This window comes from Lutzomyia longipalpis, chromosome 3 (genome assembly GCF_024334085.1).
Source record: "Lutzomyia longipalpis isolate SR_M1_2022 chromosome 3, ASM2433408v1".
Classification (NCBI taxonomy): Eukaryota; Metazoa; Arthropoda; class Insecta; order Diptera; family Psychodidae; genus Lutzomyia; species Lutzomyia longipalpis.
The window spans coordinates 5,432,941-5,448,514 of NC_074709.1; the positions used below are offsets into that span (position 1 = coordinate 5,432,941).

General features: G+C 32.3%; 3 protein-coding genes across 8 annotated transcripts in view; all 3 read left to right on the forward strand.

Moving 5' to 3' along the window:
- Window positions 1–15,574, forward strand: part of LOC129791558 (trifunctional purine biosynthetic protein adenosine-3) — a 1,078,967-nt gene that overhangs the window by 759,329 nt on the left and 304,064 nt on the right. The window lies entirely within an intron of this gene.
- LOC129791559 (potassium/sodium hyperpolarization-activated cyclic nucleotide-gated channel 3) overlaps window positions 1–15,574 on the forward strand; it is a 1,048,222-nt gene that overhangs the window by 618,225 nt on the left and 414,423 nt on the right. The window lies entirely within an intron of this gene.
- Window positions 1–15,574, forward strand: part of LOC129791556 (calmodulin-binding transcription activator 1) — a 40,966-nt gene that overhangs the window by 17,358 nt on the left and 8,034 nt on the right. For 2 of the 6 annotated variants that reach the window (XM_055829737.1, XM_055829741.1), the window contains 18 exons: window positions 2,957–3,048; window positions 3,155–3,222; window positions 3,550–3,685; window positions 3,750–3,821; window positions 3,906–4,050; window positions 4,142–4,260; window positions 4,332–4,457; window positions 5,183–5,752; window positions 5,834–6,859; window positions 8,138–8,526; window positions 8,593–9,081; window positions 9,195–9,370; window positions 11,241–11,360; window positions 12,523–12,590; window positions 13,573–14,100; window positions 14,192–14,427; window positions 14,508–14,582; window positions 15,481–15,508. In XM_055829737.1, the coding sequence (XP_055685712.1) occupies window positions 2,957–3,048; window positions 3,155–3,222; window positions 3,550–3,685; window positions 3,750–3,821; window positions 3,906–4,050; window positions 4,142–4,260; window positions 4,332–4,457; window positions 5,183–5,752; window positions 5,834–6,859; window positions 8,138–8,526; window positions 8,593–9,081; window positions 9,195–9,370; window positions 11,241–11,360; window positions 12,523–12,590; window positions 13,573–14,100; window positions 14,192–14,427; window positions 14,508–14,582; window positions 15,481–15,508 (4,463 nt within the window). The remainder of the gene's footprint in view (window positions 1–2,956; window positions 3,049–3,154; window positions 3,223–3,549; window positions 3,686–3,749; window positions 3,822–3,905; window positions 4,051–4,141; window positions 4,261–4,331; window positions 4,458–5,182; window positions 5,753–5,833; window positions 6,860–8,137; window positions 8,527–8,592; window positions 9,082–9,194; window positions 9,371–11,240; window positions 11,361–12,522; window positions 12,591–13,572; window positions 14,101–14,191; window positions 14,428–14,507; window positions 14,583–15,480; window positions 15,509–15,574) is intronic. The other 4 variants (XM_055829738.1, XM_055829742.1, XM_055829739.1 and 1 more) reach the window with 3 other exon arrangements.

Here is a 15,574-nt window from a genome sequence, read left to right on the forward strand (position 1 = left end):
TATTTTTCTTAGAAGTTCTATAAAAAAAAATTCTTTTAACATCTAAAGAAAGAAACCTAACCTGTCTAAATATTAAAAGTGTTTAGATAGACATCCAAACACCCTCCCTGGCTACGATCCTGAATCAGAGCTTTTTGCTCTATTTCATTAGAAAGACGATCCCTTTAGACTTTCCCCACTTTTTTAAAGAAACTTTCCTCAAAGAAATTCTAATAATAAATAAAAAGTTAACCCCTGTCTCCCCTATAAACTATTTATTCTCTCTTTGAAAAAAAAAAACAAGAACGATTTTTGTCATGTTCAGCGACGTGTCAATAAATTTATTTGTGGTGCATAAACCAACCACCAAAATGGGGTGCAGAGCGAAGTATGGGCGGGCGGTGGGAGTTTATTTTTTGATCATACCAATTTGCAAAATCTAGTTTTTGGTGTGACACATTGCAATATTTTAATTGATGTACTAATAATTCCTTTGGTGCAAATGGAATGTAATTTACAATGAACACCGTATGCCAATTATTTTATATTCCCGTGTTCATTTTTATTAAAGTTTAACCCCAATGGGTAGCTCTGGTATGTAGTAGTTTGTCCCTCCAACCCCCGTGGAAAAATATAAATGAATCACAACATTATTGTCCAACCAAATCATGAATTTGTTTAATTCCCCACATTTTATTGTTTATAATATATTTTATTTTCACATTACCTTTTGGGCCCTGTTATAAAATTTTTCCCCAATTGGGTAGAGAGTGTGTTATTCAAGTGCTTTCGCATGGTGGGGGATTTTTTTTTTCAACTGGGGGGATGCGTTATTAATTAGTTTTGCTTGGCAATCGTGTGAAGCTGTCAATATATACATCGACATGTTGCAGCACATATTTACACACACAACATGTACATATTTATGTGAATGATGGGCTGGGGGAGGGAATGATTTTACTATCTGTGCTTCCCAACGGGAGGGAGGGCGAGAGGCAGTACCAGCAAAAAAATTAATAACTTGTAAAACTATAAAGTGATTTATTGCGGGAAAAAAACCCTACCTGAGGTTTTTTTTTTTATTTATTTATTTTTTAAATATTTGCCAAAGTGATAAAGTTATGTAAAAATAAATTGCATGATCAGTTTAAATTATGGATGATGGAGATGTTTTTTTTTGCATATTTTTAGTAGGTTGAGGTATACGTGGAGTTACTATTTGATTGCCTACCTAGGGTGTAGTGGAAGGTAGTTATGTTATGAATGTAGTGCATGAGTGAGTGAGAGAGGAGAGCGAGCTTTTCCACAGCACAATAAGGAAAATATGGGCTTTAGCGTTGATGGCTTTTGTGTGTAATTAAATGAGGGAATTATTTCTGGTGTGATTTTGATGAGCGTGTGAAGCAATAAACATCTCATTTTGCATTAGACGTGCTGCACTATATCATCGTGAATTGTGTTTTCTGGATGATATACAACAATTATTGTAGCCCACCCCACAAGCCCATCCACGAAATATCTATGTTGTCCATACAAATGAGATTGTTCTGTAGATAAGGGATGCTGATGACGGATTTAGTGTATCGCGCGGTGGGATATGAAGGCAATGTTGCCTAGTGGTGGACCAATGCGGAACATAAAAATATAGCAAAACGCCAGGTTGGTACCACCACCACCACCAACTATCTATAGCTGGGAAATTATGGGGAAATTCTTTTATTTATTTTCCACACATATATTGATTTTGTTTATTTTCTATATGCCGCGGAATAGGCAAATGGGTGGAAGGATGGTGGGTTGGAGGGAGGAAGAGAGCAATAGGTGATGTACAATGCGTTCATATCGTGCTTGGTTTAGACATACGAAATAAATATATGTTTTTCGGTGGTGAAAAGGGACGTGCCTGTTGCGATGATAGCAGCTGATAAGTTTCGTTCTCATGTGATCTTTACCAGCCATACTTTACAACATACTTCCTATATATAGAGGGGATAAAAAAGGGATATTTCACAGGGATGGGTGGTAGAACAAATTAATTTTTCATCCCAAAAAGCGACAAAATCTTGTCTTTTTCGGAGCGATCTCATTTTTTTTTGTGTGCTCCTCGCACGCAAAAGGGGCAATGGTGCGGATGGAAATGGAGGAAAATTTTTATTGGTGGATTGTGAGATTGCAAAGGGACTTTGCCATAATTCGAACTTATATGATTACCACGTATATACCCTTATTTGTTCTTAGTACGCTTTACGAGTTAGATGTTTGACTGGAATAAATTTTGTGAGAGAGAAAAAGGAGAGAGAAAAAGTGTGACAGATATTGGGACGCATATGTGACCCATTCCGCAATTTTGTATGCCATATTCCACCAAACTACACTTCCTCCTTTTTTTTCATGCTCAAATATTCAACATAGATTTTTTCTTCAACACCCTTCCAACGCACATGTTCGATGGCATTTGAAATTGATAAAAAAACGATAAGGTTGTGCGCGAAGGAGCACTGATTTTTTGGGGCATTTGAAAAATTCTTAAGGCAATTTCTTTGGCAACTTCTTTGGTCTTTGGGGAGGATTCTTTTTAAAAGATTTTCTTCTTGGGAATCTTGACAGAAGCTTCTTTGTAATTTAATTCAGAAGATTTTAAGGAAGTTTCAAGAATTTTTAGCCAGAGATTCTCAATACGGGGAATTGAATGTATTTGTCATCAATTCGCTGAATTTTTCTCTCAATATTTCTCACTCTTATTAACCTTGACCCTTATTCTGAATTCAAGATTTAAAAATCTTTATTTCTTGATTAAATTTTCTTTAGAGTTTCCACTAAAGAAAGAATTTTGAGGACTTTAGAATAAAAATCAAATATTTTTAATTTTATTTAGATAATTTTTAAGCTTTTGATTTGCAGTTCTTTTGACTTAAGTAAAATCTTCAATTTTCATTATCAATATTCTTTTTTAAATTCTTGTAAATTCCACCTTCAGATGGAGAACCAATTAAGCTGCCTGAAAATCTTGAAAGCTTACCGAGAGCTGATCACTTTCCAACACAACGTCATCGTTGGAATACAAATGAGGTTCGTTTTGTGCAAAAATTCTCTTCTTTTATTCAGGCCATCCACCTCAGACTTTCTTGCAAATTTTGCAAATGTAGAAAATTAAAAATTCCCCATTCTTTTGTAGGAAATTGCTGCGATTTTAATTAACTTCGAGAGGCATTCCGAATGGCAATCAAAAGAAGTGAAGACACGGTGAGTTTTTTTTATTTATTTTATAGCTCAAATAAACTCAAAAGCTCCTCTAGTATTTTTTTTTCTCAAAAATCGCAAATTCTTTACGAAATATGAGCCCACATAACATTGATAAGATTCATCATAAAAATGTCAGTGTATTTAAAATTAGTCAGAATTGCCATGAGCTATGGTACAGATAAGATTTAGGGTAATATAGAGGTATATAATGGTTAAATAAATATTTTAGTTCTATAAACTCTAAAAAATTCAGATAAAAGTGTTTATGCTCAATTTATGAGTGACTTTTTGCACTTTACTCGTTTATTTGCACAAAAAAAAATTTAGACCAAAGAGTGGATCTATGCTTCTGTACTCACGGAAGAAGGTCCGCTACCGTCGTGATGGGTATTGCTGGAAGAAGAGAAAAGATGGGAAGACCACGCGGGAGGATCATATGAAATTAAAAGTTCAAGGAACTGAGGTTAGAAAATAAAGTTAATGTGGAGATTTTTAATTTAATTAATTTGACAAATAAAATTTTATAGTGTATCTACGGATGTTATGTTCACTCAGCAATTCTTCCAACCTTTCATCGTAGATGCTATTGGTTACTTCAGGTATATACCTACAATTTTTAATGAAGAATAGAGTAATTTAGTAAGTTTTAAAAATCAATTTGTCGTGCGTTTCGTTGGGTTTAGAATCCAGATATCGTTTTGGTGCACTATCTTAATGTTCCATATCCGGATGATAATAAAATGGCTGTAATAGCTCCCAGTTTAGCTCTTTGGGGGGATAAGAAGGAGTGGACTAAGGAGGAACTAGTCAGTCAACTTAAGCCAATGTGTAAGTTTGCCAACTAACACCATCTACCGGCTAAATGTCTCCGAGAAAATTGTCATTAAAAACATTTCCGCTTTTTTTGGGGGGTTGGTAGTTTTTAGCGAAGATGAACCCGACACATCAAATGACATTGAACTTTCCACAGCTGAAACTGTTGAGTCCATCGTTGTGCAGTTGATGGAGAAACAACGATCAGCTAGACAAGCTGCTTTGGTAAGGACGGAGAGACATGCTATGAGAATTTTTTTTTCTTGCTAAAAAAAATGCAAAAATTTTATCTTTAGGTTAAACAATTGGAATGTGGATGCGCTAATTCAACTTGCACAGACGGCAAGTCGTGCTCGCATCCGATGAGGCGCATAACTGTTGTGAAGAATGCAAATGAGAAACGCTTGGACAATTGCAATCAGGTAGTCTGTGGCAAATTCGGTTTATCACAAGAAAATCTCGAAAATTATGGGTACATTCTTAGTTTAATTGGGTTTCAATTAATAAATATCGCGGTTTAAAAAACGTCTTGTTGAGTAAGAAATAAGTTTTTGTTAAACAGATAACTTTTGGTTTAACTGGAATTAGAATAAACTTTTTGTTAAATCGGAATTAGAAGAAATGTTTAGTTAAATCGGAATTAAAAAGAAACATTTTTTTTTAAATCGGAATTAGAAGAAATATTTGTTTAAACCAGAAGGTACGTTCGGTTTAATCGGAATCAGGAGAAAAATTCATTTCAACCAGAATAAAAAAATGTTTCTTTTACTCAAAATCGGAATAGAAAATTCAATTTAATCTAGAAAAAACTCCTTTTCATATCAGATAAATGAGCCTTTGCATTTTTTTTTCTTATTAAAATCTTATATTTTTCTGACTAAAATGAACATTCACCTGATCAAATGAAACATTCTCCTGACTAAAATTTAAACATTTCCCTCGTTTAAAGAACAAATTTTCCAACCATCTCTACAAGCAATAAATAATTTTATTAAAATTAAAATTAAAATTTCAAAAATGTGTTGTATCCATAATTTTCAACGTAGTCTCTGAGCTATTTTTAAAATAAATTCAATTTTTTTCTTCTCTTTTTTTCAACTTGAATATTGTTTTTTTTTTTCTTTCTTTCTTGTGTTTCATGCAAAAGTGGAATGAACGTTGGAAGGGTCATGGTGGGCAAATTGGTGGTGAAATTGATACAACATCAAAATGTCTTAATAATCCAATTCACTACCAAGTCCGCGATGGGCAGGTATCATCATCTTCGCTGGCAATGGGTGTAGCAAATGGTAGCAATCATCATACGATGAAAAGCAAAAGTAATAGTAATAGCAACATTGTAAGAAATTCAGCTTTACATGAATCGCCAAATATTAATGAATTACCCATAAATACATGTAATAATAGCAATAGCATTAATAATCGACAAGGTAATCACAATTTATTGAATTTTGCGAATCGCATTGTGACTATAACGAGTCATAATATTATCCCTAATCATCGTTCAGTGTCCATCGTGTCACAATCAAATGATACAGCACTGAATACGGCGGGTATGAGTATTATGGCAGCAAATATACAGAGGCAGCAGCATCAAGATCCCACGCGGCAGCATCTGCAGATGGATAATCAGGAGCAAGCTAATCTCGTTAATGCAGCCCGAATGAATGTTAATACATCCACGGCAACACCTCCATTGGTGCTCAATTTATCCCAAGTACGTATAGGAGCTTGTAAAGAGAGGAAAAGGGATGCAGATTAAAATGTTTTTGGGCAAATTTTGTGATTTTATTTACAGATACAGAATCCCAATGGGAGTTTACTAATTCTGAATGGGCAACAGCAACCGCTTGTGTGCCAAACGCAATACATGAAGGGGAAGGTAGATAAGGAGCAGCAGCAGCAGCAAGTAAAGTCCGAAATGGTGTGTCAAAAGCTCCAAAGTAATTTACTCACACCAAAGGAAGAAGTGAATGGGGGTAGTGGTGGTGGTATTGTGAAGCAGCATCAATCAATGGGCAATGGTAGGTGCAACAGTGTTGGGGAGAAATCTGATAGCAAATCATCGGAGAATACATCGAAAGACAGCAATGATTCACTGTCTTACTTCAATGAGACCCTAGATCTATCCCAGGAAGACATACAGAAGACTCTAAGTGCCAATATGCCGCTATCAAATCACAATACCGACGAAACAATGAATAGTGATATAAATCCAATGGATTTCATGGATAATGTATGCGTGGGGAATCCCCCATCGGTCCACGATGATGATGTCTTTGTGAATTTGGATGCATTCGATATGTTGGTGGAGTTTCCGGATTTGGAACTCGACGGCGGCGGTACCAAGCACAATTTGTCCGATGCGACAATTGATGCAGCTTCAATTAACTGTGATAAGTTAGTAGCAACAGATGCCCACAATGGGAAGAATTCCAACAGTGCTGCTGAATTGTTTGACATTACGGACTATAGCCCGGAATGGGCGTACCCAGATGGTGGTGTTAAAATCCTCATTACTGGCCCATGGGATGTTAATTGCTCCTACACAGTTCTCTTTGATTCATTCCCCGTACCCACGACAATTGTCCAGAGTGGCGTCCTCCGATGCTACTGCCCCGCACACGATGTTGGCCTCGTGACACTCCAAGTTGCCTGTGAGGGCTTTGTCATTTCCAATTCCGTGATATTTGAGTACAAATCCCAACCGAAAGTCGATGTACTGTGCGAAGGGACTTATGAGGATTTTTGCAAATTCAACCTACTCCATCGCCTTGAGGCGCTTGATACAAAAATGCACATTAGGAATAATCTCAAGGAACTGGTGAGTTTAAACTGGAAGTTCTTTAAATGATTCTTTTTTTTCTATTCTATTTATTAGTTTTCTTCTCAATGAATTTTCCTTCTAATCATTTTTTATTAGCAAATAGATTCTTGTTTAATTAAATCTTTAAGAAAAAGTTTTATGTGTGTGTCATGATCTTACAGAGAAACAGAAAAGATTGAAAAATTGATAGAATGATTTTCCATTTTCCATTTGAGATTATCTGTTAGAAAAATTGGCAAAGATTTGCGGAAAAATACAGATCAAGAGCAAGAAATCTTGCTTGATTTCTTGATCACCAATTACCAATTGGTCGATCCAATGACGTTTAGTATTTTGATTTCTGTCTCTTTATGTACCTGAAACATTCACGCTGATGTTTCATTAGTGAATTGGCAATAAAGTTTTGATTTTTTTTTCAAAACATCTTCTTTGCTGATTTTATTTAAATTTAATTTTGATATTTTCATTTTCTCTAAATCTTCAACTTTTGTTTACTTTTCTTGTCTTTCTACTATTTAAATGCTTGAAACATTAGCGATAATGTTTCATAACTGAATCAACACAGTTTTGAATTTTTTTCCAAAACATCGGCCAAAGCCTTTACCTGATTTTTTTTACTTTCTCCTTAATATTTCACATTAATATTAAATTTTTGTTGTTTATTGTAATCTTCAAATGCTTGAAATATTCGCGTTTATATTTCATCAGAAAATTGACAAAGAAATATTGAAAAAAAAAATCAAAACACGTTGGCTCCTTCCCTGATTTGATTAAAGTTTTATCTCAAAACTTTTTCTGAATATTTAATTTTTGTTTTACTATTGTAGGTACTCTTAAAATACTTGAAACATTAAGGCTAATGTTTAATGGCTTGAATTGGCAATAAAGTTTTGATTTTTTTTTCAACACATCTGGCTTTGCTGATTTTATTTTAATTTCATTTCGATATTTTTTAGAAATATTCAAATTTTGTTTACTTTTCTACTCTTCAAATGATTGAAACATTAGCGATAATGTTTCATCAGTGAATTGGCATTTTTAAAATAATTTTCAAAATACGTCGACTCTTTTCCTAAATTTATTAAAATTCATCTCAATATTTCTTCAAAAATCTATTTAAATCCTTGAAACATTCGCGCTAATGTTTCATTAATGATAAAATATTTTTTCATTTTTTTTATCATTGAAAAGAAAGCTTTTAAAACTTCCTTTTTTCTCTAAAAATTTATTAAGTAAAAGGAAGGAAGTTTAAGTCCTTCTTTTTAATATTTTAAGCCGGATGATTCAGTACTACTGAAACAGCCAAATTTTGAGGAGCGCTTAGTGAATTACTGTCAAACCCTCTCGGGAAGGACATGGAATGAAAATCTCTTTGGATGGAATATTGGTCACAAAAATATGACCCTCCTCCATCTTGCTTCTGCACTTGGCTACACAAAACTCGTCTTGGCCATGCTAACGTGGCGCGAGGAGAATTCAAGTATAATCCTTGAAGCTGAAATTGATGCACTCCGTCAGGATGATGATGGATTCACGCCCCTTATGTGGGCATGTGCCGGTGGTCACAATGATACGGCAATTATGCTTTACCATTGGAATCACAATGCAATAAATCTGAAGAACCGCTTTCAAATGTCCGCCGTGGATTTGGCAAAGTCTAATGGGTATGTTACACAGACATTTATTATACCCATTTAAAGGTAAAATTCTAACATACGCGTGCTTTGCAGCTATACAAATTTAACGACAATCCTGGAACGTCTGGAGAATGAACGGGCAAATGGGAAATTGGCAAATGCATCAGTTAAGAATTTAAAAAATAGCAATTTACTCGTGAATACATCCACAAACAATTTATTTGCCCACACCTACGCCAATCCACCCAATGGGGGCTTTAAGTTGGAATTTGGTGAGAAAGTTTGTGGGGGGAATAAGGGTTCAGCATCACCGGGGATGGTGGATGTGAAGAAAGGCACCAACTATGAGCAACTAAATGACTTTGGTGCTGAGAATAATGCCAAGAATGAGCTTGAAAAGGGTGGGAATGAGAATAGAAGTCACGATGGGGTCTTCTTGCGCCCCGTGGCAATTTCCAGTAGCAGTTCGCCCATTCTTAAATTCGCCAAGAGGCCATCCGTGGACAGTGGGATTGGAATTGATCTCAAGGGGAGCTTTCGGAGCTTTGGCAAATGCGTACGTGAAGCTCAAAAGCCATTGAGGTGAGTTATTCGTTTTTCTCTTATTTTATTTTATTTTTCCTCTAAATTAATTTTTAAATCTATGCCAAAATTTTAATTTAAAACAAAAATGATTTTTTTTTTGCAAATTTTAGCTCTAGATTGGATAGAAGTATGTCCCTTCCGATTGCTAGTCTTCCTCAGTCTTATGGTTCCCTTGATGTCCCGGAAAACTCATCGCTATCTATTGAGACATCAATGGAGGGCAGCAATGTGGGACTTTCATCCCACAATTTACTCTCACCTCTACGTAAAATGGACTTTGCTCTATGTAAGTCATCTGGTTTTCATTTTTTTTAAAAAATATTCACAAAAAATTCAATTTCTTTCAACAACAAAGAAATTACATTCAACAAAAAATACTCTTAAACAACATTAAAAAAAATACTTTCCATAAACATTCTTTCCTTTTCTTTTCTTTCTGAGCGAATGCCACAGAAATTTTTTTCTTTTACTGAGAATCTTTCTAGAGAGTTTTTTCTTTCTCTATTTTTTTTTAAACTTACATAAATCTTAACATAATCCTTTATTCTTTTAAATATTTATAAAGTTTTTTTCTAATGGTTTTTTGAAAGAATATTTTGATGAAAACACTAGTTAATTGATATTAGCGTTTTCATGGCATTTTTTTTTTTAAATTGAATTTTATCAACACTCCGGGAGATTTAGCATTTATTCAGCATAGAAGAACTGTTATTTCTTTATTATTTTGTGATTTTTTTATGACCTCTAGAGGGACGTAGTGTCCATCAAGGGCCGATCAAAGCTTTTCTTTTTGCATAAAAAAAAATCATTTTGAATTTCCGAATGAGAAGTTATTAAAGAGTTATGAAGAGAAATAAAATAATTATTTAATTTTTTCAATTTAATTTTTTTTATTTCTTAAACTTGTTGAATAATTGAAGGTTTAGATTTTATTAAATTGATTTTACCAACAGAAAATTAAAGAAGAGATCTCAGCCAAGTTTAATTTTTATTTATTGAAACTATAATACTTTTTGTTGGCACAGACTTCTTCAAAAATAAATATCTTACATTTAAAAATTATTTGTTTTCCTCTAAAAAATACAAATTTTTAATCTTCCTACAAAACACACACAAACACAAAACAAAAAGAATTTTTTCTTTATGAATTCTTGCCATCTTTTTTGGTGTATAATAAATTATTTATTTTTTAAATATTTTATTATGAAATTGTTTGAGAAAGAATAATTGGCTTTTTTCTCACTTTCTCTCAATATATTATAATATTATATCTTTCTTTTATTCTCTTTTTTTTAAATTATTTTCTTTCATGTATGTTTGCCAAAAAGAAAATTTAATAAAAAAAACTGCATACATGCACAACAAGACACGAAAAAAAAGAAAAAAATTCTTATTCATTTTCTTTTATGAAATTTCTTTTGAAATTTTTGATAATTGTTTTATTTAACAGCAATGCTTTTTTACTATATAATACCTTAAAATATATTTATATATGAACATTATATACCTCAAGGAATGCTTTCTTACACCCGGTTACCTAAATACTTTACCTACTTACTGAAAAATTGAAAAAAAAAAGAAATTGAACGATGCCATAAAAGACATACATATATGTATATCTTCAATGCTACTTCCCATATAAAAACAATCATAAACCTTTTCTTCTCTCAAAATATATACCTACCTAAGTACTTAAAAAAATATATCTAACCTGATAAATTAACATAATTTATGTTTTTTTTCTTTTTCTTTCTAAATAAAAAAAATATTTTCGCATAAAATTTCAACATAAATGTATAATGCAGTATTGTTGCAACAAAGAAAAAATCATTTATAGAATACTAAAAAAAAACATAATTTTTAAAAGAATAAAATGAGTTTGAAAATTGGCTGGAAGAATTAAAAATTTAGCAAAGTTTTCTTTTCTTTTTATTTAACCCAACAGTGACGCTTTATACATTTTTGTGAAAAATAATATTATTTGAATAATGATTTTAATTTTATCTCTAAAAGAAACTAATTTATTTATTTTTAAATATTTTTTATTGCCTTTTTGGAAAAGAAATTTGTTTAAAAAAAATGAAAAAAACTTTTCAAAAAAAAATTATTTCTTTTGCATATATCGATGTGTGTCTACGAAAAATGGGAATTTGTAGGCGAGATTTCAGCGGGTGATTCCAGTCCTATGGGACAGCAGGATACGGTCCAGAACGACGATGAAAATGATGAACGTCATCTGGACAATGATAGTATGAGTCAAGAGGGTGGGGTTGTAGGTCAGTAGGATGTTCTTTTTATTATTTTTTATGTTGAATTTTTTCTTCATTGTCTTTTTATTTCATAAATATACAAAACTTTTTTTTTTCATTTAATATTAGTTTTTGAGATTTTTCTTTTAATCAAATTAACTGTAAATTTTATTAATTACTAAATGTGAAAGACGTAATGCATTATGTGATAATGGATCAGTATATTATTAATTAATTAATAACCTACAATTTATAAAGTAAAATTTGTTTATTTTACATTAATCAAACAACATAGATACCGCGCTAGCGTCCCCCTGAATTATATTTTTCCAAATGTTTTCTTTTTTTCGTTGTATCACGTAACAATTTAATTTCAAAAAAAAAATAATCCCTCCTGTCCCTCTTTAAAAAAAATAAATAAATATTTAAATGTGAAAGTAAATGCAAATATATTGATTTATGTATTTTGGAACCTGCAAAAAAATCAAACAAAAAAATATATATCCGTTATATATACATAAATATTTTAAATGTAATTTTTCACAAATAGTTGGTATAAAAAAAAGTCTTATCTTTGGATATATATGAAAAACAAACCGTGGAAATAACATATATGTATATAATGTGCGTAAATGCTTCTCTCAATTTTATTTCTCTCCAATTTATTTACATTTTTTTTACAAACATGCTTTGCTGCATGTTTTTTATTTATGTAAAATATTATCTCCTAATTTTTTTTATTATTCGTATTATGTATGTTAATCCATTATCTTTTATGCAATCGCAAGCGCTTGCCTTTTGCCTAAATTCTTGCTTTGTATTTTGCTTTCCAGAAATGCATGAGATTTGGTAGCTTTGAAAAAAACAATTTACAAACTTTAAAAAAAAAATCTGGAAAAGCACAAAGATTGTAAAAAAAAAGACCCGATTTTAGGCACTTTTGACTTTTTGGATGGATTTGTTGTCATTTTGCAATCACAAATAGTTGCCAGGTGGAATTTTTTTTCTAAGAATTTTATTAGCTTAATAATCTTGCTTTGTCACTCGCAGTTTATGTTTTTGACGTCATTGAGAATTTATGTTAGAACAGAGTTTTTCTTTTAGTTTTATTTTATTTTATATTTTATGTGTGGTTAATTGAGAGAAAACAAATTGATTGAGATTTTAATACAATTTTTCTTCTATTTAGGGGAATCCGATGCAAAAGTTTTAACCCTAGCTGAGCAGATAATTGCAGCGATTCCTGAAAGAATTAAGGTAAAATCCTTGCAATTTTGAGAATTTCTTCTGAAACTTATTATTAAAAAAAAGATTTGTTAAAATTTTTCTACTTTTTGCGATATTGTTTTTTTTTGGCATTTATCAAAATCGGTCAATTGACGATTAATCTTAAAAAAAAAACACTGAACCTAATTATCTCTTCAAGATTTAAGAAATATTCTGAAGAAAGCTTCTACGGATTTTTTTTTATGAGAAAATATAAAGAAATATTTTTTAAAAAATTAAAAAAAAATTATCTAAATCGGATTCACAATTTTTTTTTCTTAGAAAATTATGATTTGTCTTACTTCTTACATGTTAATTTAATTTTCAAATTATGGAGAGGAAACTTTTTTGATTTTTACCAAAATACGTTTAAAAAAAAAAGTATAAAGCTTATTTTTGGATATTTTCTATTCTTTTTTTTTTCAATTAATAAATTAAAGAGCAATAAAAGAAGCCTTTTCTGTCATAATCTCTTAAAAAAAAACACGAAAATAAACGTAAAAGAATGTTTCAAATATGTCTTATCACCGATGAAACATTGGTGAGAATGTTTCAACTACTTAACGTGACATTAAAAACTATTTCACTTCATTATTTTTTTGATCTTAAACCATTGTATGAGCTCCCTTGTCAATTTCATTCATTATTTATTTCTCCAACAATATGATTAATCCTTTTTCGTCCACGTGAAACATACAAATATTGAAACATGTGCTTTATTTGTCACAACATTTACTCTATGGATGCTCTCAGAGAACATTTTTCGATCAAAACATCTTTTTTGGTCTCTTTTGAGTGAGTTTCGTTACAATAAAATTCACACAAAAAAATGAAAAAATAAAATGTTTCACATTTGGGTCTAAGTACGACCCGAAGAACGTGAAAGGGTTAAATTTATTGACAAAAATAACTCTGATGAAAGGGTTAAAACGTTGGGAAATTCATTGGGAATTTCTTTGAAATTGCTTCTTAGAATGAATCTGACGAAATGATGTCCATCGGGAGCCCCTTGTCGGAATCCCTGAGCGTTGAGACACCAAGTATGGGTGTTCTGGGTGAGAATCTAATGGATCCACTGCTGGATTCTCTTCCAAACTCCCACTACGATCAGGAGTACAATTTTGAATTTTCCGACCACAACTATCGTTACCACGATGTTGGAACTCCCTGCTCGAGCCTCAGTCCAGCCAGCTCGGGGCCCCTTCAGAGTCCCGCCAGCTATTCCATTCCCCCGGATCCACTAGTCAACACCCCAAGTCCTCCGCCAACCACGCAGGACTTTACGGAGTTCCTTCAGGCCTCCAACACCACACCGAAACCCTTTGAGGCTGATTTCAGTAATCTCACACTCACCGATAGTGAGCAGAGGGAGCTCTATGAGGCAGCCAAATGCATCCAGAAGGCCTATCGCTCCTACAAGGGGCGCAAGAAGCTCGAAGAGCAAGATAAGGAACGTACAGCTGCCATTGTCATTCAAAATTACTACAGAAGATACAAGCAAGTGAGTTTTTATTGGTGCACGTACGCGCGCGCGGGTAAAGAAAAAAAAAACGAACTTAATTGCTCTTTCTCCCTCCCCCTCCCACACTTAGTACGTGTACTACCGCCAAATGACCCATGCGGCATTAATAATCCAAAATGGGTATCGCTCATACTGCGAAAATAAGAGATTTAAGAAGGCAGCACAGCATCAGCAGGGAGCAACAAATTGTGACAATGTCTCATCATCGCAGTGCTTGGAGAATTTCTACAAGAACTACCAAACGGAACAGGCTCAATTTCAGAATTCAGCAACCCCCAAAGAATTGAGTCCCTCTGGTCCACTAAAGTGCGTTAAATTTTTTTTTTTTGCGATTTTTTCAATAATATTTTTAGGAAATTAATGGTTGTATTTTTTTGTCTGTGCAGGAGGACCTATTCCCAAAGGACACAAAATCAAGCAGCTAGAAAAATTCAGCAGTTTATGAGACAATCAAAAATGAAGTAAGTACAGCATATTCCATTGATTTAAACATTTTTTCTTCTTGAGAATTTAGGATTTATCTACAGCACTGTGCGACAAAATTTATGAAAATTTTTGTGAGATTGTTGGTTAATTATTTTATGAATAGAAATTTTGTGGAAGAAAATTTTAAGAAAAAATTGAAGATTTTTTATTAATGGTCAAATGGGGACTTTTTTGTTCGGAAATAGTCTGTAAAACGATTGTTTTGATGTTTTCAGCGACGCTTTGGTTTATTTTAAATTATCATCAGGCTTAGTAGGCTGTGTGACACTGTTACGAGAGTTAACGAAGGAATACAAGAATGTCATACAGCAACTGAAAGCCATGATGAAGGTTTTAAATAAACCGAAACGTCGCTGAAACCGCCAAGATGTTTTATTCTACTGTTTCTTCAGATTTGTTTGTTAATCTTTTTTTTTAACTAAAACTTTTTCTAAAATAGAATTTGAAGGTTTTAAAAGAAAGCAGACATGAATTATTGGATAAACTTAAAATCTGAAGAAGGACTAACATAATCTGAAACTTTTGTTTTAAGTAAAAATTAATGAGTCAAATATATGACTGAAATCCATTTTTTAGACAAATTTATTTAATATAGAGTTTTCTTCACGATTATTGAGCTTTATTAATTTTTAAGATTTAAGAATCAGACATATCATATTTGTTGACTTTTTTTACGTCAACTAAACGCTTCTCTTAACTAGAAAAAGATTAAATGAATTATTAATTCGGATTAAGAACATAAATTTTGTTGCACAGTGCATCAAAAATGTGTCAAAAACAACAAACATTTCAAGGAAAATTATCATAAAATTCATTAAAAAAATAACGTTTTTTATTAACATTTAACCATTATTTTAATATTGCAAACTCAAGTATTTGGGAAGATCACTTCTCATACTTGGTAAGAAATAAACTAACAATTTTCTGTCTCTCTATAAGTCTTTTAACTTCATTTTTTTTTCATTTG